The sequence below is a fragment of the Trichechus manatus genome, unplaced genomic scaffold (genome assembly GCF_000243295.1).
Source record: "Trichechus manatus latirostris isolate Lorelei unplaced genomic scaffold, TriManLat1.0 scaffold00149, whole genome shotgun sequence".
NCBI classification, from domain to species: domain Eukaryota; kingdom Metazoa; phylum Chordata; class Mammalia; order Sirenia; family Trichechidae; genus Trichechus; species Trichechus manatus.
The window spans coordinates 6,630,428-6,654,787 of NW_004444085.1; the positions used below are offsets into that span (position 1 = coordinate 6,630,428).

Genomic DNA, 24,360 nt, shown 5'->3' on the forward strand with positions numbered 1-24,360 from the left:
TAGTCTCTCTTCTTGTGCTTGAACACTGCTACATATGGTTCATATTGTATTTATGCCGTGTATTAGGGCTCCTAGCGTTGTCCCTATTTTTTCTTCCATGATCTTTATCATTTTTAGATTTTATATTTAAGTCTTTGATCAATTTGGAGTTAGTTTTTGTGCATGGTGTGAGGTATGGGTCTTGTTTCAGTGTTTTGCAGATGGATATCCAGTTATGTCCGCACCATTTCTTAGAGATTGTCTTTTCCCCAATTAATGGACTCTGGGCCTTTGTCAAATATCAACTGCTCATAGGTGGATGAATTTATGTCTGGATTCTCAGTTCTGTTCCATTGGTCTATGTATCTGTTGTTGTACCAGTACCAGGCTGTTTTCACTACCGTGGCAGTATAACAGTTTCTAAAATAGGTAGTGTGAGGCCTCTAACTTTGTTCTTCTTGAGTATTACTTTACTTATTCGGGGCCTCCTCCCTTTCCATATGAAGTCGGTGATTTGTTTCCCCATTTCATTAAAAAATGCCGGTGGAATGTGGATCAAGATTGCATTGTATCTGTAGATCGCTTTGGGTAGAACTGACATTTTCACAATGTTAAGTCTACCTCTCCATGAGCAAGGTATGTTTTTCCAGTTATGCAGGTCTCTTGGTTTCTTGCAGTAGTGTCTTGTAGTTTTCATTGTATAGGTCTTTTACGTCTCTGGATAGATTTATCCCTAAGTATTTTATCTTCTTGGGGGCTATTGTAAATGGTATTGATTTGGTGATTTCTTCTACGAGGTTCTCTTTGTTGGTGTAAAGGAATCCAAATGCTTTTTGTATGTTTATCTTGTATCCTGAAACTTTGCTGAAATCTTCTATTAGTTCCAGTAGTTTTCTTGTGGATTCTTTGGAGTTTTCTGTGTATAAGACCATATCATCTGCAAATACAGATACTTTGACTTCTTCCCTAACAATCTGGATGCCCTTTATTTCTTTTTCTAGCCTAACTGCTCTTGCTAGGACCTCCAGCACAATGTGGAATAAGAGTGGTAACAAAGGGCATCCTTGTCTGGTTCCCGGTCTCAAGGACAATGCTTTCAAAGTCTCTCCATTTAGGATGATGTTGGCTGTTGGCTGTGTATAAATGTCCTTAATTATATCGAGGAATTTCTTTTCTATTCCTATTTTGTTGAGAGTTTTTATCGTGAATGGGTGTTGGACTTTGTCAAATACCTTTTCTGCATTGATTGATAAGATCATGTGGTTCTTGTCTTTTTTTATATTTATCTGATGGATTACATTGATTGGGTCTCTAATGTTGAACGATCCCTGCATACCTGGTATAAATCCCACTTGATCATGGGGAATTATTTTTTCGATATGTTGCTGAATTCTATTGGGTAGAATATTGTTGAGGATTTTTGTGTCAACGTTCATGAAGAATATTGGTCTGTAATTTTCTTTTTTTGTGGCGTCTTTACCTGGTTTTGGTATCAGGGTCATGCTGGCTTCACAGAATGAGTTTGGGAGTATTCCATCCTTTTCTATCTTTTCTATGCTCTGAAATACCTTTAGTAGTAGTGGTGTTAACTCTTCCCTGAAAGTTTGGTAGAATTCTGCAGTGAAACCATCTGGGCCAGGGCTTTGTCAGGAGTTTTTAAATTACCTTTGCAATCTCATCTTTTCTTAAGGGTTTATTTAGTTGGTCTACCTCTGTTTGTGTTAGTTTAGGTAGGTAGTGAGTTTCTAGAAATTTGTCCATTTCCTCTAGGTTTTCTAATTTGTTAGAGTACAATTTTTCATAGCATTCTGTTATGATTCTTTTAATTTAGGTTGGGTCTGTTGTGATATCACCCGTCTCATTTCTTACACGGGTTATCTGCTTCCTCCCCTGTTTTTCTTTTGTCAGTTTGGCCAATGGTTTATCAATTTTGTTGATCTTTTCAAAGAACCAGCTTTTGGTCTTGTTAACTCTTTCAATTGTTTTTCTATTCTCTATTTCATTTAATTCTGCTCTAATTCTTATTATTTCCTCTCTTCTGGTGCCCGAGGGCTTCTTTTGCTGTTCTCTTCATACTTGCTTGAGTTGTAGGTTTAATGTTTTGATTTTGGCCGTTTCTTCTTCTTCTTTTTGGATGTGTGCACTTATTGCTATAAACAGACCTTTGAGCACTGCTTTTGCGGTGTCCCAAAGGTTCTGGTAGGATGTGTATTCATTCTCGTTTGATTCTATGAATTTCTTTATTCCATCCTTTATTTCTTCTATAACCCAGTAGTCTTTGAGCAAGGTGTTGTTCAATTTTCATGTGTTTTTTTTTTTCTTGCTTTTTCTGTTATTAATTTCTACTTTTATGGCTTTATAGTCAGAAAAGATGCTTTGTAATATTTTGATGCTTTGGATTTTGTTAAGGCTTGCTTTATGGCCTAACGTGTCGTCTGTTCCGGCAAATGTTCCATGTGCGTTGGAAAAGAAAGTATACTTGGCTGCTGTTGGGTGGCGTGTTCGGTATATGTCTATGAGATCAAGTTGGTTGACTGCAGCATTTAGCTCTTCCGTGTCTTTGTTGAGCTTCTTTCTGGATGTTCTGTTCTTCACCGAAAGTGGTGTGTTGAAGTCTCCTACTACTATTGTGGAGCTATCTCTCTTTTCAGTGCTGTTAGAGTTTGTTTTATGTATTTTGGAGCACTGTCATTGCATGCATAAATGTTTATTATAGTTATGTCCTCCTGGTGTACTGACCCTTTAATCATTATATAGTGTCCTTCCTTATCCTTCGTGGTGGATTTTACTTTAAGGTCTACTTTGTCAGGGATTAATATTGCCACTACTGCTGTTTTTTGAGTGTTGTTTGCTTGATATATTTTTTCCATCCTTTGAGTTTTACTTTGTGTCTTTAAGTCTAAGGGGTGTCTCTCATAAGCAGCATATAGATGCATCGTGTTTTTTTTATCCATTCTGCCGCTCTCTGTCCCTTTATTGGTGCATTTAGTCCATTTACATTCAGCATAATTATTGATAGGTATGAGTTTAGTGCTGTCATTTTGATGTCTTTTTTTGTGTGTTGTTCACAGTTTCTTTGTTCCACTTAATTTTCTGTGCTGAGTTGTTTTTCTTTATGTATTTTCTTTTCATCTTTTTGATTGTTATTGATTTTGTGTTTGCTGAGTCTTTATATTCTTCTAGTTTTTTATTTTGACTTGTAGGATTGTTAGCTTCCTTTGTGGTTATCTTAATATTTACCCCTATTTTTCTAAGTTTATACCAGTCTTTTATTTCATTGTATTGCCTCGACCTCCTCTCCATACGAAAAATCTATGTCTACATTTTTTAAGTCCCTCTTTTTTGTTTTAATGTTGTCATCTTTTACAAACCCACATCTGTTTCTCTATTTTCAGTGTTTTAGCTTTGATTTACTTTTGTGACTTCCCTGTCTGGGCTGATATATCTGGTTGCTCTGTTCTGTGTTATAGTCTTGAGCTGTTATCTGATGTTACTGATTTTCTAACCAGAGGACTTCCTTTAGTATTTCTTATAATTTTGGTTTGCTTTTTGCAAATTCCCTAAACTTCTGTTTATCTGGAAGTGTCCTAATTTCGCCATCATATTTCAGAGACAGTTTTGCTGGATATATAATTCTTGGCTGGTGGTTGTTTTCCTTCAAGGCTTTATATATGTCATCCCATTGCCTTCCTGCCCGCATGGTTTCTGCTGAGTAGTCCGTGCTTATTCTTATTGACTCTCCTTTGTAGATGACTTTTCATTTATCCCTAGCCCCTTTTAAAATTCTCTCTTTATCTTTGGTTTTGGCAAGTTTGATTACAATACGTCTTGGTGACTTTCTTTTAGGATCTACCTTATGTGGGGTTTGATGAGTGTCTTGGTAGATATCTTGTCATCTTTCATGATATCAGAGAAGTTTTCTGCCAACAAATCTTCAACAATTCTCTCTGTATTTTCTGTTATCCACACCGCGCCGCCCCGTTCTTGTACTCCAATCACTCGTAGGTTATTCCTCTTGATAAAGTCCTACATAATTCTTAGGGTTTCTTCATTTTTTTTTAATCCTTTTATTTGATTTTTCCTCAAATAAGTTGATGTCAAGTGCTTTATCTTCAGTCTCACTGATTCTGACTTCCATTGCCTCAATTCTGCTCCTATGACTTTCTACTGAGTTCTTTAATTCTGAAATTTTATTGTCAATATTCTGGATTTCTGATTGCTGTCTCTCTATGGATTCTTGCAGCCTGTTTAATTTGCCATTATGCTCTTCTCCAATCTTTTTAATTTCCTCTATTGCATGTTCTACATTTTGCTTAATTTCCTTCCTAATTTCTTTAAGAGATATGCATATTAATCTTTTGTAATATGCCGCCGGCAATTCCAAGAAATTTTCCTCCTCTGGAAAATATCTAGATTCTTTATTTTGGGATCTTGCTGAAGCCATCATGGATTGCCTGTTTATGTGATTTGATAATGACTGTTGTCTCCGAGCCTTTAATAAGTTATTATATTCATTTATTTTATGTTTGCTTACTGTGTTCTAGCTTCTTGTTTGATTTTGATATGCCCAAATAGGCTGCTCGTATGAGCTAGTTTGATTATTGGCACCTCGAAAGTTCTAATGTCCTGTCACCAGGTGGTTAGGTAGTTAGGTCTGTTTCTAGGTATGTGATCTCAGGAGTCTGCCCAATCCTCCTGTATGGATTCAGCTCATGTGCCCAGCTAGATAGCCATCAATGTGTGGTGTAGGCTCTCACTAACAGTCCTAGACAGGCATGGGTGACTGGTGTAGGCACAGGCATCTGGCTGCAGCAGGGGGACATACTCTGAGCAAGGCAGGGGGTGGACAGCCGTCCCCAAGTGTCCAGGAAAGCGTGTTCCTGTTCCCTAGAGCGAGAGGGTGGATGGGTTTTGCAGCCGGACTATGAGCACCTAATGCTCTTGGCTGTAAAGACTACGGGGCACCTCTTACTCATGCGCCCCTGTGGCAGGTGGCTAGGTGGCATGGGTGGAGCCACTAGTCATCAGGCCCCTTATGTGGGTAGGTGAAGATCTTGCTTAATGGGCAGAGCAGTGTCAAATGTCAAGAACCTGCCACTTCACAGCTGAAACAATTGAAGTTAGATTTCAGGTATATACCCTGTCGTACTGCAGTAATGAAGGCCTACGCCGATGAAATGGGGCTACACAAGTCTACGTAGGGGGAAAGGCACTCAAAGTCCATGGATCCCTTATGCCTGTGCCTATCCTGGGTTCCTGGCTTAGGGGAGCCTTGAGTTTATTTTTTCCCATTTGTTAATTTGTTCACTCTCCAAGGGAGGGAGAATGGCTCTGGGTGTGTGACAGATCCTACTTCCCCCAGGGGAGTCGGCAATTGCTGAAGCCAGTCCAGGACCCAGTGCATGGCAGGGAGCGGGGAGGTAAATGGGAGAGACATTTTTCCCTAAGGGGGGTGTTTTTGATCTGCACCGTAGGACATACGCAGGTACTTATCTTTCGCCGATCCAGGGCTGCTTCTCACTGGTTCTGGGTGGCCGTCTAGACTCTCTGGTGCTGGGCATCTCCCAGTGTGGAAAACGTGCCTCCCAAGCACCACTGCTTGCCTGTCTCACCGCTGACCCCCAAGCGAGCTGATCAGGACTGAAGGGCTCAGGCTCTCACCAGGTCAGATCTGGCAACTCCTCGCTGCTTCCGAACTGTCTCTCCCTCCCCCTGCCACTCAGTCCAGTTCCTCAACTCTGCCTTTGATATTCAGGGCCCCCAGACTGCCATATATAATTGATTCACTTGTTTTTTTCGAGTTTTTGTTGTAAGAGGGTCCACCGGAAGCATCTGACTACTCCGCCATCTTGGCCCCGCCTCTAAAGTGTTTAATACAGGTCTGCTAAAATAGAATTCTCACAGTTTTTGTGTGTCTGAAAATGTCTATTTCTTGTTTTTATTTTTATTTATTTTATTTTATTATTATTGTACTTTAGATGAAGGTTTACAGAACAAACTAGCTTCTCATTAAACAATACACATATTGTTTTGTGACACTGGTTACCAACCCCACAACACGTCAACACTCGCCCTTTTCGACCTTGCGTTCTTTATTACCAGCTTTCCTGTCCCCTCCTGCCTTCTTGTCCTTGCCCCTGGGCTAGTGTGCCCCTTTAGTCTCATTTTGTCTTGTTTTTATTTTTAAAGAATATTATTCACTTGGTATAAATTTCTAAACAGTTATTTTCTTTCAGCACTTTAAATATATTTGTCATTGTCTCTTGCCTATGTTGTTTCCTTTGATAATTTAGTTTTATGTTTTATTGATACACCTTTGAATGTAATGGTCTTTTTCTCCTTTCTGGATGCTTTAAACATTTTGTCTTTGGTTTTTTCAGTCGTTTGACTAGATATTGTGCCTAGGTGGATTTTTGTTTGTTTTTATTTTTGTTTGTAGTTATCCAATTGAGGTTCACTAAGCTTCTTCAATCTGCAGTTTGATGGCTTTCATCAATTTTGGATAATTCCCAGGCAACATGTATTCAATTACTTCTGCTTTTTCTTTCTCTTCTGTCTTTCTGGGACTCTAATTTTACATATGCTAGATCGTTTTCACTCTTTCTTGTACGTCTCTTACAGTCTTTTCTGTGTTTTTCCCATCCTTCTTTACCTTTGTGCTTCAATTTGGATATTATCTAATGTCCTCTTTTCTGGTTCACTAATCCTGTCATTTCCTTGCTATTAAACTCATCTCCTGAATTCTTAATTTCAGTTATTGTAATTTGGGGAGTTTTCTTTTGATTCTATCTTATAAAGTTTACTTTTCTGATGAATTTCTTTCTGTCTATTTTCTTGAACATATTAATTACAACTATCGTAAAATCCATACCTGATAATTCCACTCAGGGTCACATATGGTTCTATTACTACTCTGTTTTTTCTCTCAGTGTTTTGGTTATTTGGTCCTATCTTCTGGTATGTCAAGTAATTTCTTAATGAACGTTAGACACTACACAGGAAAAATTAAAGAATCTCTGGATTTAGTCATTTTCTTCTGGCAGGGAGTATTTAACTTTCTTTTGAAAAGGACAGTACACACAGATCATACTGATCTATGTATGAATTGAGATAATTTGAGGCTTGGTTTCAGGGTTTGTGAGATCTGGTATATTTCTAATTTCTAAAGCATAGCCTTGAGGAGGCTCAACTAAAGTCTGCAGCATTTATCAGGGATTCTTCTACATGGAATTTCTAAATGTCAATTTTTGTCCCCCTAGTCCTGTGAGAATGTCACAAGTGCTAGGCCACCAATCTCTGTTGAATGCCTTGAGATACAAAGCAGCATGTTCCCGGAGTGACAAACAAAGCAATGAATGTAGGGCTCACTTGAATGTGTTTCTACTCTCTTCAGGATCTTATCCCTTCAAGTACTGGCTGTCTTGGTTACTCCGTAATGTATTTAATCAGCTGAGATGTTCTTTCTTCAATTCATCTTTTATAGTTGTTTTGGCAGGAGGTATTGATGATACAAACTACTCCAATACTTTCATTTGTATTTTTCATCAATCCATCAGTTTTTGCCTTTTATTTTCTTTCATTTTCTCTCTTAAAATCTTTAATGTAACTTTGTTATATGCAAAATAATCCTCTAATATACTAGCACTTTATAAATCATAATATAATGAGTATAGAACCTACTACCAAACCCAAAAACTAGAATATTAACAATGACTAGCATCTATTTATGAATGCTTCCTGTATGCCCTCTCCAAGTCCTCCACCATCCATATTACAATCACTATACTGAATTTTGTGTGTATCATTCCTTTGATTTTTAAAATATAACTTTATCTCATATATATATATATATGCCAAAACAACATGCTGTGCAGTTCTGATAGTTTCTGAGTTTATCAAAATTGTGTTACACCATATGCAGTTTTCTGACACTGGAATTAAATGAAAAATCTAGCCCTTCCCCTTTTCTTTTGCCCTGAGCATGTGTCAACATTCCCAGGAACTTCTTAGCTAAGCATGTGCATTATACAGCACCTGACCAACCCACTCCCCCAGCTATATCTATTGCCAGCGGGGAAGGAAGGGGGTCGCATGTCTGTAGCATAAGAGGGGTGCGTGCAGACCATCTCCCTTCACTGGCTGTGGATCAGGACCCACTGGCCATGGGGGACCGATGCCTACTATTGAAATTGATCTTGCTCTATCTCTTCTCTATGTGAGTGAAGCATTGTTTCATCCAGTTCCTGTGAGTCATGTCTTTCTTCACAACCCTGACACCCGCAAAGCATAGAGTGGGTTGACATCCTACGGTTGCTCCTTGCTCTCCTCCATGTGGTGGGACTCCTCCCCTGGAGATGGCAACAGGTGTCACTTACTCAACAATAAATTTCTAAATTAACAGCAATTAAAAGCTTGGACTTTGGAGCCTGGTTGACCTGGGTTCAAATCTCAGGTCTCTCATGAACTAGATGTTGACCTTGAGCCTCAATTTCCAAATACATGTAAAGCACAGTGCCTGGCGGCACATAATAAAAATAAGCACTTAATAGATATTAACTATTATTAATATTTTAATTATTATTAATTTCTTCAGCTTTCTCATCTGAAAAATAGACTTAATAATGTTCAATTTGCAGAGCTCTTATAAAATAAAATTATATTTGCACTTAAATGAGAACAACATCACACTCAGATGTATGTAATAGAGGCTAGGCTCACTCACTAATTAAGCAGATTTTCTGGCCCACCAGCTTAGTGAATGCATGACTGTAATTCTTGCTTCAATAAAAACATGTCAGGGACAAAAATATGTCATTGAACAGTCAACCATGAATTTAACTATAAATATTAAATGCCAAGCATCTAGTATAGCAGCATACACATCTGAATTATTAATATCTAAACACAAAGAGAAATGTAATATATATTAAAGAACATACCTAAACAGTCAATAATGAAAAGCAATAATTTTTTTTAAGGCACATTAAAACTCCATAATACCTTCGGCAAATTTCCCAATACACCTACTTTTGCTTAAGGGCCTGATCCCGACCTTTTTGACGGTGTGAGGCTGTTACAAAATCCATGAAAATTCCACAGACAGGGGCTCTGGGAGGGGAATTGTTTGCATCTGTATAAAATAAAAATGTTATTTTTGTGAAACACTGGAATATTTCTTATAAACATAAAAATCAAGAGTAATACAATTAGAAGCATACATAGCAATTATACTCAATAACTCTTCACTAGAAACAAATGATAACAAGGATAAAAATCTTCCACAAGCATTTTGGCCCATTTCTGCTAATTTCAACTAAAATTTTCAGGTAACAAAGCAAGTATTTACTGATTATCTACTACTTGTGTCTATAACACTGTTAAGAGTTTTAGAAATATTTAACAATTATGTAAGATGCAGTCCTAGACCCATCCCCCCAAACAAGATTATAACCTAATAAGGGAATTGGGACATAAATATACAAAATAGCTAAAAAATAAAAACAAGTGTAAATTAATATTGAATCCATTATTAAATATATCAAAAAAGTATAAAACAAAGGACTAAGAGCACAAGCTTACTCAGAAGACTTAAAATTTTCAAAGGTATTATTAGATTAATAATTATCTGACTGACTTAAACGTTTCATTTCACCATGAACAGTTCTATCCACTATCATTAAAATATACTAAAGGGTCATCTCCTGATAGATATCAATTGTTCCTCAATTCACCTTTCTCTTCTGAGCGCTTCTGCAATTCCTGCATGTATTTATCTGTATATATACTTGTTTATATATTTTTTCAATTGCATCTTAATCTGTCTTCTCATTTCTTTTGGATTTCTGTTTGAACTTAACAAAAGCAAAATAAACACTCCTACCATCTTTCAGTTTCTATAAAGCTTTTATAACCCTAAGAACACTTTCACATGTGTTATCTCATTTGATCCTCACAACAAATCCACAAAGCAAGTGAAGCAGAGGAGTGTGGTACAATGGAAAGTATGCCAGATTTTGAGTTAGAAGATCTCAGTTCAAGTCCCACTAGTGTCAATTACTTGCTTTATGGCTGGGAGCAAGTTTTTTTTTAATCTCTGCACCTCCGTTTTCTCTTTTGATGAAACTTCTTCCCTACAGTATTATTATGAGGATTAAACCAGGTCATGTACATGAAAAGTATTCTACTAACTGTAAAGTACCAGGTAAATATTAAGAGAGATTATTGTTCCAGCTTTAAAAATGAGGGAACTGGCAGACTTGTTTAAAGTCACCGAGTTAAGATTAGAATAAAGACATTTCCTAGATCAGAGCTCTCCACCTCTGTGCCAAGTGTCAGTACTCAATAAATACTATTGACTGACCAAGTAAATTATTTACCTTTCGGAGGTGTATGAACTTTTTCAAACACCATGGTGTAACTTTAGTGCACTGGAAAAAGTTATTTATCAAATGGTTTTCTACTGCTCTGAAAAAGGATAAGGAGTACAGTTTATAACCAAATAGCTTAATCATCACAGGAAGCAGGCCGGTATTTTACACAAAACAGTAGTATAATGCCTACAGGTAGCCAAGTAGAATAAAGAAAACTAATACCCTCCATAACCTACTAGATAACGATGATGATAATAATAATAAAAATACTTAATATATATTAGTGTTTAGTAACGGCCTGGCACTCTTTTAGACGCTTTACATGTGTTAACGTATTTAATTAATCCTCACAACAACACTAAAGAAAGTCTTACCCTTATTTTACAGGTAAGGAAACTGAGGCACAGAGAGGTTAAGTAACTTCCCAAGGTCACACAGTTAGCAAGTAACAGAGCCAGGATTTGAAAACAGTCTGACTCCAGAGCTAGCTAGCACTACTAAGCACTACTCTGTGTTAGCCTAGTTTAGCTCAACATTAAATACAGCAGAGAGAGTAGCTCTATCTCTTGAACAGTGATGTATATAGAGTGAATAATTCCTTCAAATGAAAAATATATCAAAAAGTAGTATCTTGACTCCACTGGTCTCATCCCTTTGGGAGCAAGGGAGAATGAAGAGAACAGGATACAAAGAAAAGATTAGTCCAAAGGACTAATTGTCCACAGCTACCAAGGCCTCCACCGGACTGAGTCCAGTACAGCTAGATGGTGCCCGGCTACCACCACTCACTGCTCTGACCAGGATCACAACAGAGGGTTCTGGACAGAGCTGGAGAAGGATGTAGAGCATAATTATAACTCACAAAAAAAAGACCAGATTTACTGGCCTAAAGGAGACTGGAGAAACTCCGAGAGTATGGCCCCCAGACACCCTTTTAGCTCAGTGGTGAAGCTACCTCGGAGGTTCATTGTTCAGCCTGGGAGTGGACAGCCCTGTAAAACCAAATGAGACTAACGAGGTACAGGAGTTCAGTGACAAGAGCCAGAAGGCAGAAGGGGACAAGGAAGCTGGTGATAGGGAACCCAAGGTTGAGTAAGGATATTGTTGATGTGTTGTGAGATTGTTAACCATTGTCATAGGGCAACATTTGTAGTAACTGTTAAATGAGAAACTATTTTGTTCTGTAAGTCTTCATCTTAAGTGAGAATAACAGCACAATTGGAAGAGCGTAGTCAATGTCACTGAACTGCGCATGTAGAAATTTTTGAAAAGGTGTATCTTTGGCTATGTGTACCTTCACCAAAAAAAAAAGTTGAGAATTTAGAGGGTTAATATGTTGTGGGGTTGTTAACCAATGTCATAAAACAACATGTGTACTACTGTTTCATGAGAAACTATTTGTTCTGTAAGCCTTCACCTGAAGTACAATAAAAAAAATTTAAAAAAAAAGTAGTATCTTGGGGGACCGCATACCATCAAGAAAGCAATGCTGGGAGCAGAGCGTGTCTTTTGGACTGGGGTCCCTGCGCAGAGAAGCTCCTAGTCCGGGAGAACACTGAAGAGAAGAAGGCCGACGGAAAAAGCCTTCCGCTGGAGCTGACGCCCTGAATTTGGACTTTTAGCCTACTTTGACTGTGAGGAAATAAACTTCTCTTAGTTAAAACCATCCACTTGTGGTATTTCTGTTATAGCAGCACTAAATGACTAAGACAGAATTTGGTACCGAGAGAGTGGGGTGCTGCTCTAACAGATACCTGAACTGTGGAAGCGGTTTTAAAACTGTGAATGGACAGACGTTAGGCAGTGACAGAGGACCAGCAGCAGCAGAGAACCTGCAGCAGCAGAGAAACGGCAGTGGCAGAGAACCAACAGCACCAGAACCAGGAGACCAGAGCGAGATGGCACTGGAGTTGACCCACGGAGCGAGAGAGTTGAGTGCCCATACGAAGGAGGCTTCCTGGCAGCGTGGAGTGCCTCTGGGCACTTATTGGTGGAGCTAGGCTTGCCGACCCACGGAGCGAGAGAGCTGAGTGCCTGTGTGCAGGAGGCTTTCTGGCAGAGTGGGGTGCCTCCGGGCACTTACCGGTGGAGCTACAGAGCTTTGGAAGGCTTGCCCCAGCAAGGCAGATGTGGGCATGAGGCCAGAGGGGCTGATAGGCCAAGAAACCAGAAAACAAGCTGAAGAGATAAGGAACACAAGAAGCTGAGCTGCCTTGGTCTCAAAAGGTATGGCCATGACCTCAGGGGTTTCAAAGGGTGGAGCCATGGCCTCTGGTGCTTCTAAGGGTGGAGTCGCCACTCAGATGGACTGGGAGAATGGTGAGCCTAAAGCCAAGGGAGCAGAGTTGCTGTCCCAGTGGGCCTGGAAGGCAGAGCTGAAGCCCAGGGCCCAGGGGCCTGCACTCAAAACCCAGAGACTGTGGCCAATACCTAGAGTCTGGAGGGCAGGGCTATTGTGTAAATTGTCTCAGAGAAAAGAGGATTATTTTCAAAGCCTTGAGGGCTAATGCAACGTGTTCTGCTGACTTGCTTGGTGCCTGTTATCCCTTCTTTCCCTCCAGTTTCTCCCATTTGTAATGGAAATGTCTAGCTTGTGCCTGTTCTACCATTTTACCTTTGGAAGCAGATAACTTGTATTCTAGATTTCACAGATGAAGAGGAATTTTTGGATTTTGGACTTGGAGTTAAAGACTTTTGCTATGATATGATGGGGTGAGTATGTTTTCCATGTTGCAAGGATGTGGTTTTTGGGGGGCCAAAGGGTAGAATGTCATGGATTGAATTATGTCCCCCCAAAAAGGTAAGTATCAATTTGGCTGAGCCATGATTCCAGGTAGTGTGTGATTTTCCCATGTGTGGTAAATCCTGCCTCTATGATGTTAATGAGGGAGGATGGGCGGCAGTTGTATTAGTGAGGCAGGACTCAATTTACAAGACTGGATTGTGTCCTGAGGCAATCTCTTGAGATATAAAAGACAGAAGTGAGCAGCAAGACGGGGGACCTCATACCATCAAGAAAGCAGTGCTGGGAGCAGAGCGCGTCCTTTGGACTGGGGTCCCTGCACAGAGAAGCTCCTAGTCCGGGGGAACACCGAAGAGAAGAAGGTTGACACAGAGAGGCCTTCCCCTGGAACTGATGGCCTGAATTTGAACTTTTAGCCTACTTTGCTTGTGAGGAAATAAACTTCTCTTCGTTAAAACCAAAAAAAAAAAAAAAAAAAAAGTAGTATCTTATGTCTGGGGTTGTAAATTCTAATCTTGTAAATCTGGCTATTAAGGATATAATGCAAAGTATAAACCTGGGAACTGGATAATGAAAACAGGTTATGTGAAGATATGCTAAGAAATCTGGGAACATTAAGAATAAAATTTTGGGAGGCGGAGCCAACGTGGCCCTATAGTCAGAAGCACCATGCAAAGACCTGAAAACACCAAGTAAAACAGATAAAAACATCAATCCTGGAACCCTAAGTACCAAATGAAGGAATAAACAACTCAATCAAGCACCAAATGGAATAAGAAACTGACAGAGAAGAGAGAACAAGGAGAGCTACAGAGTGGAGGTCCCATACCAGCTAACGTGGCCGAATTCACCACCTTGGTCTAGAGCCACCGAAGAACTCAGACAGGGAGTACGGGAAGGCAACTTCACAGAGCTCCCAACAGGAGACAGAGCACCTGGTTACCAGGGATACACACTTTCCCACTCCACACCCTTCTTCCCTGTACAAGGGCTCTGCCGCTTGCCAATGGGCCACAGTCACTCAGCCGGAGAGATACCAGCTCACTGCTGCCTGGCTTTGCCATCTTGATCCTCGGCCACCAAGGACTGAAGACAGGGAGTAGGGGAAGGCAACTTCACAGAGCTCCCAGCAAAAGACAGAGCACCCAGTAACCAGGGATACATGCTTTCCCACTCCACACCCTTCTTCTCTCTACAAGGTCCCTGCTCCTTGCCAAAAGGCCTCAGTTGCTTGGCCAGAGAGACACTACTAGCTCACTGCGACCAGGGTTTGCTCTGCCCCCACCAGCTGGCCCCTTCAGTGCCATTGTTTGTTTTTTCGTTTTGTATTTTTGTTTGTTTTTTGATTTTTTTTTTTTTTTTGGCTTTTTGTTGTTGTTGCTTCTCTCTCTTTCTCTCCTTTCCTCTCTTTCCTTTTTCCCACCCAGCCAGCCCTGTGTGCTATCCTCTCCCCTTCTTGACAGGCTGAGATTTTTTCGTTTGTTTTGTTTTTTGTGTGTGTGTGTGTGGTTTGTTTTTTGTTGTTTATTTATTGATTTTTTTTCTTCTTTTTTTGCTGCTTTTCTCTCTCTCCCTTCCTTCTCTTTCTCCTGCCCAGCTAGCCCTTTGTGCCATCCCATCCACTTCTTGACAGGCTGTGAGTTTTTGGTTTGTTTGCTTTGTTCTTTTTTTTTTTTTTTTTTTGGTTGTTGTGCATTTGTTTGTTTGTTTTGGCTTTTTTTTTTTTTGGTTGCTTTTCTTTCTCTTCCTTCCTTCCTTTTTTCTCCTGCCCAGCCAGCCCCATGTGTTATCCCCTCCCTTTCTTGATGAGCTGTGATTTTTTCATTTGTTTGCTTTGTTCTCTCTTTCTTTTCTTTCTTCTCTCTCCTTTACTTCCTTTCCTTTCTCCTGCCAACCCAGCTCTGTGCACTGACCCCATCCCTTCTGGATGGGCCGTGCTGCACAGTTCAGTTGGAGAGTCACTGCGCACGGCCTCCCCAGGTCTGTGCTGCCATCACCGACCAGCTCCCTCAGCACCATTTTATTTATTTATTGTTTGGTTGTTTTTGTTTGTTTTCTTGTTATTGTTTCTTCTCTCTCTCCTTTCCTTTTTTTCTTTTCTTCCATCTACCTAACCCTGTGCGCTGCCCCCAACTTCTTGGTGGGCTGTGCTGTACCACTTGGCTGGAGAGCCTCTGGCACACAACCTCCCTCGGTCTGCACCACCTCCACAGGCCAGCTCTCTCAGCGTCATATTTTTTATTTTTCTTTATCTTTCCCCTTCTCCTTTTCCTTCCCCCTCCCACCTAGGCCCTACGCTGCCCCCGCCCCTTCCTGATGGGATGTGCTGCACCAGCCGGAAAGATGTCAGCTTACTGCCACCCCAATTCTGCCCTGCGCCCAAAGGCAGGCGCCTCCAGCATATTTTGTTGTTGTTGTTGTTTTTACTAACTTACTAAATTATTTTTATTTGTTTGTTTGATTGTTGGTTTCATCTCTCACTTTCCCCTTTCCTTTCTCCTGCCCACCTAGCCCCATGCACCACTCATGCTGCTTCTCAACAGGCTGAGCCACACCAATCGGCTAAAGAGCCACCAGCACACGGCCTCGCCAAATCTGCCCCACCCCAACCCGTTGAATCCATTTTGTTTACTTTTTTCTTACTTTTATTTTTCTTTTTTTAACTTCATTTTTTGTCTTTTTTTTGCCTTTGTTTCTCTCTTCTTTCGCTTTTTTCACCCACCCATGTAGCTCTGTACATCACACACTCAATTTTCCCTCCTGCCTATATGCCCCATGCATTGAGTGTCACGCCTGAGTAGTACCAAAGCAGTCCCCCGGGCCCCACCCTGCACCGCCACCCAAACCTGCCTCACTGCCCTCAGTTCATGCCACGAACTATTCATCCCTACTCCTCCACCTCTGCTGGACCCATCCTGCTGCACCATAGCTGAGTGACTGGCCCTGCACACCTGGACAAGGTAGTGAGAAGTATCATGCCTATCAAGGCTCCAGATGAGCAAGCAACAAAATACTCCCAGTCCATCTGCCCAGACATAACCAAATAAAACAAAACAGCAGTATAAAACAATCAAATCTACAATCAATAAACGAAGAAAATAATTCCTGAACGTCTCACAGACAGCAGACAATATCAAAACACATAAAAATACAGGAGATGAAGGCTCCAGAAAGCAACCAAAATAAAACACCAGATGACCTTCTGCTAGAAAAAAAGGCACTGGAACTAACTGATAGGGAACTCAAAATTCTAATATTCAGGGTTCTCCAACAGATGAAGGAAAATGCAGACAAAAATAAGGAAAAAATAGACAAACTCATGGAAAATACAAACAAAATCATGGAAAAGACAGACAAAACAATGGAATACATCAGGAAAATAATACAGGAACAAAATGTCAAAATAAATAAACTAGAAATCATAAAAAAAAAATCAGAAATCCAAAAGATAAACAACCAGATTTCAGAAATGGATGGTGCAATAGAACATTTTAGGAGCAAATCTGGAACAATGGAAGACAAGATCAGCAACACTGAAGACAAATACTTGGATACCACATTGTTTCAGGAAAAATATGAGAAAAGAACTAAGGAAAATGAAGAAACCTTGAGAACGATGTGGGATACAATCAAAAGCAAAAATATGCGTGTGATCTGAGGGGATCCAGAACAGGGGGAGAAAACAGAAAACACAGAGAGGATCATTGAAGATTTTCTGACAGAAAACTTCCCTAACATTATGAAAGACGAAAAGCCAACCATCCAAGAAGCTCAATGAACTCCATATAGGATAGATCCCAAAAGAGAAACACCAAGACATCATAATCACACTCCCAAAAAGCAAAGACAAAGAAAGAATCCTGAAGGCAGCTCAAGAAAAATGAAAAGTTGCATACAAAGCAGGAACAGTAAGACTAAGCTCTGATTACTCAGCAGAAACCATGTAGGCAAGAAGGCAATGGAATGAAATATATAAAATCTTGAAAGAAAAAAACTGCTAACCAAGAATAATATATGCTGCAAAATGCTCCCTCAAATATGATGGTGAAATTAGGACATTTCCAGATAAACAGAAATTAAGGGAATATGTAAAAACCAAACCACACTTACAAAAATTATTAAAGGGAGTCCTTCAGTTTGAGGACCAACAACATCAGACAACAAGCTGAATATAGCAATATAAGACAGCATAAGCCAGATAACAACCTAGATAATGAACTCTCAAGGATAAAACAAAACTAAAAAATTTACCATAGGGAACCAGAGACCTCAATCTGTAAATGAAAACGACATTAGAACAATAAAAGAGCGAATAAATGATGTAGGTATAGAACTTTTAAATGGAGAGGAAGTCAAGGCATTATCAAATAATAAAATACTGGTTTAAATCTAGGAAGATAGGGGTAAATTTCAAGGTAACCGCAAACAAAGTTAACAAACCTACTCATCAATATAAAGAAGAAAAACCAAGTCTCAGTAAACACAAAATCAACAAAAACGAAAGAAATGAAAAAGAAAATTCACAAAAAAAAAGAATTCAGCGCAGAAGAGTAAGAGGAACAAAGAAAATGTCAGCACCACAAAAAAAGCACTACAAAATGACAGCAATAAACTCACACCTATCAATAATCACATGAATGGAAACGGCTTAAATGTACCCATAAAGAGACAGAGTGACAGAATGGATTAAAAAAAACAGGACCCATTAATATGCTGTCTACAAGAGACATACCTTAAAAACAAAGACATAAATTTATTAAAAATCAAAGATTGGAAAGAATATAAAGCAAACAGCAACCAAAAAAGAACAGGAGTGGCAATACTAATTTCAGACAGAATAGACTTTAAAACAAAATCCACCATAAAAGACAAAGAAGGGCATTATATAATGATTAAAGGAACAATTCACCACGAAGACATAACCATAATAAATATCTACACACCCAATGACATGGCTCCAAAATACATAAACTCTAACAGCACTGAAAAGAGAAATTGATAGTTCCATAATAATAGTAGGAGACATCAACATACCACTCAGAATATCTAGAAAGAAACTCTCAATCAATGTTGAAAAGGCATTCGACAAAAGTCCAACACTCATTCCTGATAAAAACTCTCAATAAAATAAGTATAGAAGGGAAACTCCTCAACATAATGAAGGGCATCTATACAAAACCAACAGCCAATATCATTGTTAATGGAGAAAGGCTGAAAACATTTCCCCTGAGAACAGGAACAAGACAAGGATGTCCTTTATCACTACTCCTATTTAACACTGGGCTGGAAGTCCTAGCTAGAGCAGTAAGGCAAGAAAAAGAAATAAAGGGCATCCAAATCGGTAAAAAAAAGGAAGTAAAACTGTCCCTATTTTCGGATGATATACTATACATAGAACACCCTAAAGACTCCATGAGAAAACTACTGGAACTGACAGAAAGATTCAGTAGAGTAGCAGGATACAAGACAAACATACAAAAATCAGTTGGATTCCCATACATCAATAAAGAGATCTACGAAAAGGAAATTAGGAAAACAATACCGTTTGTAACAGCCTCTAAAAAAATAAAATACTTAGGAATAAATCTAACCAGAGACATAAAAGACCTACACAAAGAAAACTACAAAATACTACCACAAAAAACCAAAAGAGATCTACATAAATGGAAAAACAGACCATGCTCATGGATAGGAAGACTCAACATTGTGAAAATGTCAATTCTACCCAAAGTAATCTACAAATACAATGCAATCCCGATCCAAATATCAATAGCATTCTTTAAAGAGATGGAAAAACTAATCATTAACTTTATATGGAAAGGGAAGAGGCCCCGGATAAGTAAAGCACTACTGAAGAAGAAGAATAAAGTAGGAGGACTCACACTACCTGACCTCAGAACCTACTATACAGCTATGGTAGTCAAAACAGGCTGGTACTGGTACAACGACAGATACATTGACCAATGGAACAGAATTGCCAGATGTAAATCCATTCACCTACGGACACCTGATCTTCGACAAAGGTCCATAGTCCATCAAATAGGGAAAAGACAGTCTTTTTAACAAACAATGCTGGCAAAACTGAACATTCACCTGCAATAAAATGAAACAGGATCCATAACTTACATCATACACAGAAACTAATTCAAAATGGATGAAAGGCCTAAATATAGGACTAAAAACTATAAAGATCATAAAAGAAAAAAAATAGGGTCAACTCTAGAGGCCCTAATACACGGCATTAACAGGATACAAACCATAACTAACAATACACAAACACCAGAAGACAAGCTAGATAACTGGGATCTTCTAAAAACAAAACACTTATGCTCATCAAAAGATTTCATCAAAAGAGTAAAAACAGAACCTACAGACTCGGAAAAAATGTTTGGCTATGACAAATACAATGAATGTCTACTCTCTAAAAATATGCAGGAAAATCCAACACCTCTACAACAAAAAGACAAATAATCCAATTAAAAATGGGCAAAGGATATGAACACTTTACCAAAGAGGACATCCAAGCAGCTAACAGATACATGAGGAAATGTTCACGATCACTAGTCATTAGAAAAATGCAAATCAAATCCACAACGAGATACCACCTCACCCCGACACTACTGGCACGAATCAAAAAAAAATAACAAATGTTGGAGAGGCTTCGGGGAGATAAGAACTCTTATGCAATGCTGGTGAGAATGCAAAATGATACAACCATTTTGGAAAATGATATGGCACTTCCTTAAAAAGCTAGAAATAGAAACATCATATGATCCAGCAATCCTACTCCTAGGAATATATCTTAGAGAAGTAAGAGCCGTCACACGAATAGACACATGCACACTCATGTTCACTGCAGCGTTGTTCACAGAGCAGAAAAATAGAAACAACTGGGGAAGCTGGCAAAACTTGTCCAAGGCAAGGTCATGGAAGCTCCATAGACACATGCAAACTCCATGAGGGACCAAATTTCTCGGCTGAGGGCTGTGGGGACCATGGTCTCGAGGAACATCTAGCTCAACTGGCATAACAAAGTTTATAAAGAAAATGTTCTCCATTCTGCTTTGATGAGAGTAGCATCTGGGGTCTTAAAAGCTTGTGAACGGCCATCTAAGATACTCCACTGGTCTCATCCTGTCTGGACCAAGAAAATCAAACGGATAAGGGAAAGATTAGTCCAAAAGACTAATGGACCATAAGTACTACAGCCTCCACCAGACTGAGTCCAGCACAACTAGATAGTGCCTGGCTACCACCACTGACTGCTCTGACAGGTATCACAACAGAGGGTCCCAGACAGAGCTGGAGGAAAATGTACAACAAAATTCTAACTCAGAAAAAAAAAAAAAAAAAAAGAAGAAGACTAGACTTACTGGTCTGACAGAGACTGGAGAAACCCCAAGAGTATGGCCCCTGGACACCCTTACATTTCAGTAATGCAGTCACTCCTGAGGTTCACCCTTCAGCCAAAGATTAGACAGACCTATAAAACAAAACAAGACGAAATGGGCACACCAGCCCAGAGGCAAGGACGAGAAGGCAGGAGGGGACAGGAAAGCTGGCAATGGGGAACCCAAGGTCGAGAACGGGAGACTGTTGACATGTTTTGGGGTTGGCAACCAATGTCACAAAACAATATGTTTAATGAGAAACTAGTTTGCTCTGTAAACCTTCATCTAAAATACAATTAAAAAAAAAGAAAGAAAGAAAAAAAATTTGCAACCTTCTCAGCAACTCAAGGACAGGCAAGCTTTGAATGCTGTCCCATAAATCCTATATTTGTTGGAGGTGTATGAAACCTCCCTGAGCACTTTGCTACTAAGCAGAGAAAAATCACTGAAACCAGTCAGTGAATCTTGGCCAGTCAATATGGCCAAAAGGAGGGTAGACCCTTACTAGACACCACCATCCTGGACAGGTACCCTGGCTTAAAAGAAATTTTCTTAGCTATAAATTTAAAGAATATTCCATATATCAATACTTTTCAGATGTGTTTTGTTATCTCTGTAGTGGGCACAAAATATAAGGGTAATAATCATTGTGTCAAACCTTCAGTTGTATTATTATATTAATAATTGTAATTACTAATAATTATAACTAACATAATTATTACAACAATTATCATCATTAACTGATATTCTACCAGATGATTTATTTTAACATAGTATATTGTTTAATAATATTTTTAATACTGTAGCTATTTTATCTTTAGTGCCATTTTTTAGTGCTGATTTTTTTTTATCGATGTAACTATGAGGACTAAGGTGTGCCTGGCCCAAGCCAGCTATTTTCAATCACCCTGTATGCATGCAAAAGCTGAAATAATGAATAAGGAAGACTGGAGAAGAATTGATGCTTTTGAATTATGGTGCTGGCGAAGAATATTGAATATACCACGGACTGCCAAAAGAACAAACAAACCTGTCTAGGAGTAAGTACAGCCAGAGTGCTCTGGACATGTTATCAGGAGGGAGTAGTCCCTGGAGAAGAACATCATGCTTGGTAAGGTAGAGGGTTAGTGAAAAAGAAGACCCTCAACGAGATAGACTGACACAGTGGCTGCAACAATGGGCTCAAATACAGCAATGATCGTAAGGATGGTGCAGGATTGGGCAGTGTTTCGTTTTGTTGTACACAGGGTCACTATGAATCAGAACTGACTCGACGGCATCTAACAACAATTTTTTATCAAACTGTCATAGTTTTCCCTTTAAGTGATTTTAAAAGATTTACTCCTACTCTTACAAGCAACTTCATCGTATATAGATGCCAAGATTTTCTAATCTAATTTCACATCTAATTTCATAAAGAAAATCACTGGAAAGGGATTTAGTTAGAAGTGCTCATTATAACACACTTTGTTGGGTATATTTTAAATCTTTAAGAAAATCCTGTCCCATTTGGTACTATTAACCTGTCTCAAGAGGAACTCTTATCTGCTAACTTCACATTTCTGACCCTCCTACTGCCAACAATGACTATTCCTTTATGGAAACTCAATGAGGTTACACTTGGAGACTAAGCAAGAGACTAACACCACAGGTAAAAATTAACACTATTGAGTACTGAGGATTGGTGATGGCCTATATAAGTCCTTCTAGAAGGACAAAAGGAGCCCTGGCAGTCCAATGGTTAAGTAGTTGGCTGCTAACCAAAAGATGAGTGGTTCAAATCCACCTAGTGGCTCCATGGGAGAAAGACCTGTCGATCTGCTTATGTAAAGATTACAGCTTAGAAAACCCTATGGGGCAGTTCCACTCTGTCACATGGGGCCGCTACGAGTCAGAATCAACTGAACGGCACTTAACAACAACAACTACAAATACTGATAGTTACCCATAGGAGCTGATCAGAAAAGCTGAATGCAACTTGTTTTTATATACAAAATTAATATTTATTGAGTGCCTTGTATATGCTGGATACAAAGCATCACCATGAATGTATAAAATTCTCATTTAGCCACCTGACTAATTAGACTAATTCTGTCTGTAGCAAATGTCTACAAGGTTTTAGTGTTCACAGTTTCATGAGAGCATCACATATAATTAGTATTTAGTTATATACCTGTCCTTGATTCCCCTTCATATTCCATTCGACCTTGTTTCTGGAACTGTTTCAAAGATAATTCACCAATCCTTTCATTTTCTGCATTAATGGCTTTTTGAATTTCTTGTATCTCCTTTTTCCTCGCTGGAGGAAGTTCTTCAATTTTTTCTTTTGATTCATGCTCATTACTGCTGTCGTCATCATCTCCATCACAAATCTCAAAATCGTCTTCATAGTCCTATAAGGAATAACAATCTGTTTGGAACACTTTCAGACAAATTGACTTTAAGTAATCATATAGTACTGAACAAAACATTACAATTTAAAAATAGACAAATCCTTCATTATAGCTAAGAAAGTTTTTACAGTTCACTGATTTTTATGTCTTTAAATTATAAATCTATATAAACTGCTGCATTTTTCTCTAAAAATGAGCTATACAATAAGAATTACACTAAGTGCTATTTATTAGTAATAATAATGTACAAACATATTTGTGTTTTATATATATATATGCATATATAAACACACATACACATTTATATGTATGTATGTTTGAAGGTAGTGCACTTAATAATGGCTGAAAATATAAAATCATTTAATTACATCACATTGTTAAGCGTGAGTAGAAACATAGCAAGCTTTTTTGGGGGGGCGTTCTTTTTTTTTAACTGTGCTTTAGGTGAAAGTTTATAGCTCAAGTTAGTTTCTCATACAAACATTTATACACACATTGTTACGCGACACTAGTTGCTATCCCTATAAATGTGATGGCACAGTCCTCCTTTCCACCCCAGATCTCCCGTAACCATTCAGCCAGGTCCTATCCCTTTCTGCCTTCTCATCTCACCTCCAGACAGGAGCTGCCCTTTTAGTCTCGTGTATCTACTTGAATTAAGAAGCATACTCTTCGCAAGTATCATTTTATGTCTTATAGTCCAGTCTATTCTTTGTCTGAAGAATTCTTCAGGAATGGTTTTAGTTCTGGGTTAACAAAGAGTCCAGGGGCCACGTCTTCTGGAGTTCCTCCAGTCTCAGTCAGACCATTAAGTCTACTTAGCAAGCTTTTTATAGGTAACAGCTATACATAAATCAAACAGATATTAAATATTGAGAGTAATAAAAAGAGAGAAAAGAAAGCTATTAAATTCCTACACATAAACTGATTTTAGAATAAATGGTTTTTAACCTGAGAAAAAATTTTTTATACGTACTTCAAAATCATCTTCAAAACTGGCTGTATATTCATCAGCTCCAGCATTTTCTAAATCACTATCTTCCTTTTCAGTTTCCTGGAGGTAAAAATTAAACATGTGACAAAATAAATTAAAACATAAATCTGAATCTTGCAAACAGGATGGGAAAATATATGTTTCCTTAGATTCATCTGATGTTGCCAATGGAAAAAATTAAATATTTATTAAACTAATATAACATAACCCAAATTCTTATATAAAAAAAAAAAATAAAAAACCCGCTAATCTATAAGCATGACCAAAAAGAAAAAACAGCTAATAAACATATCCTTTTTTTGGAAAACCTTATGAAAACCCTGGTGGCATAGTGGTTAAGAGTTCGGCTGCTGGAGGCGGGGCAAGATGGCGGTCTAGGCAGAAGCACCACGCCATCCCTCCACAACAAAGATCCGAAAAACTAAGCCAAACAGAGAATCAACAATCCTGAAACCCTAGAACATCAAATGAAGAGATAAAGAACTCAGCC

General features: G+C 38.8%; 1 protein-coding gene across 1 annotated transcript in view; it reads right to left on the minus strand.

Moving 5' to 3' along the window:
• DYNC2I1 (dynein 2 intermediate chain 1) overlaps window positions 1–24,360 on the minus strand; it is a 184,579-nt gene that overhangs the window by 79,589 nt on the left and 80,630 nt on the right. The window contains exons 9-11 of the mRNA XM_004385889.2: window positions 23,853–23,930; window positions 22,657–22,876; window positions 9,007–9,109 (exon numbers count right to left, since the gene is read on the minus strand). Of these exons, the coding sequence (XP_004385946.1) occupies window positions 9,007–9,109; window positions 22,657–22,876; window positions 23,853–23,930 (401 nt within the window). The remainder of the gene's footprint in view (window positions 1–9,006; window positions 9,110–22,656; window positions 22,877–23,852; window positions 23,931–24,360) is intronic.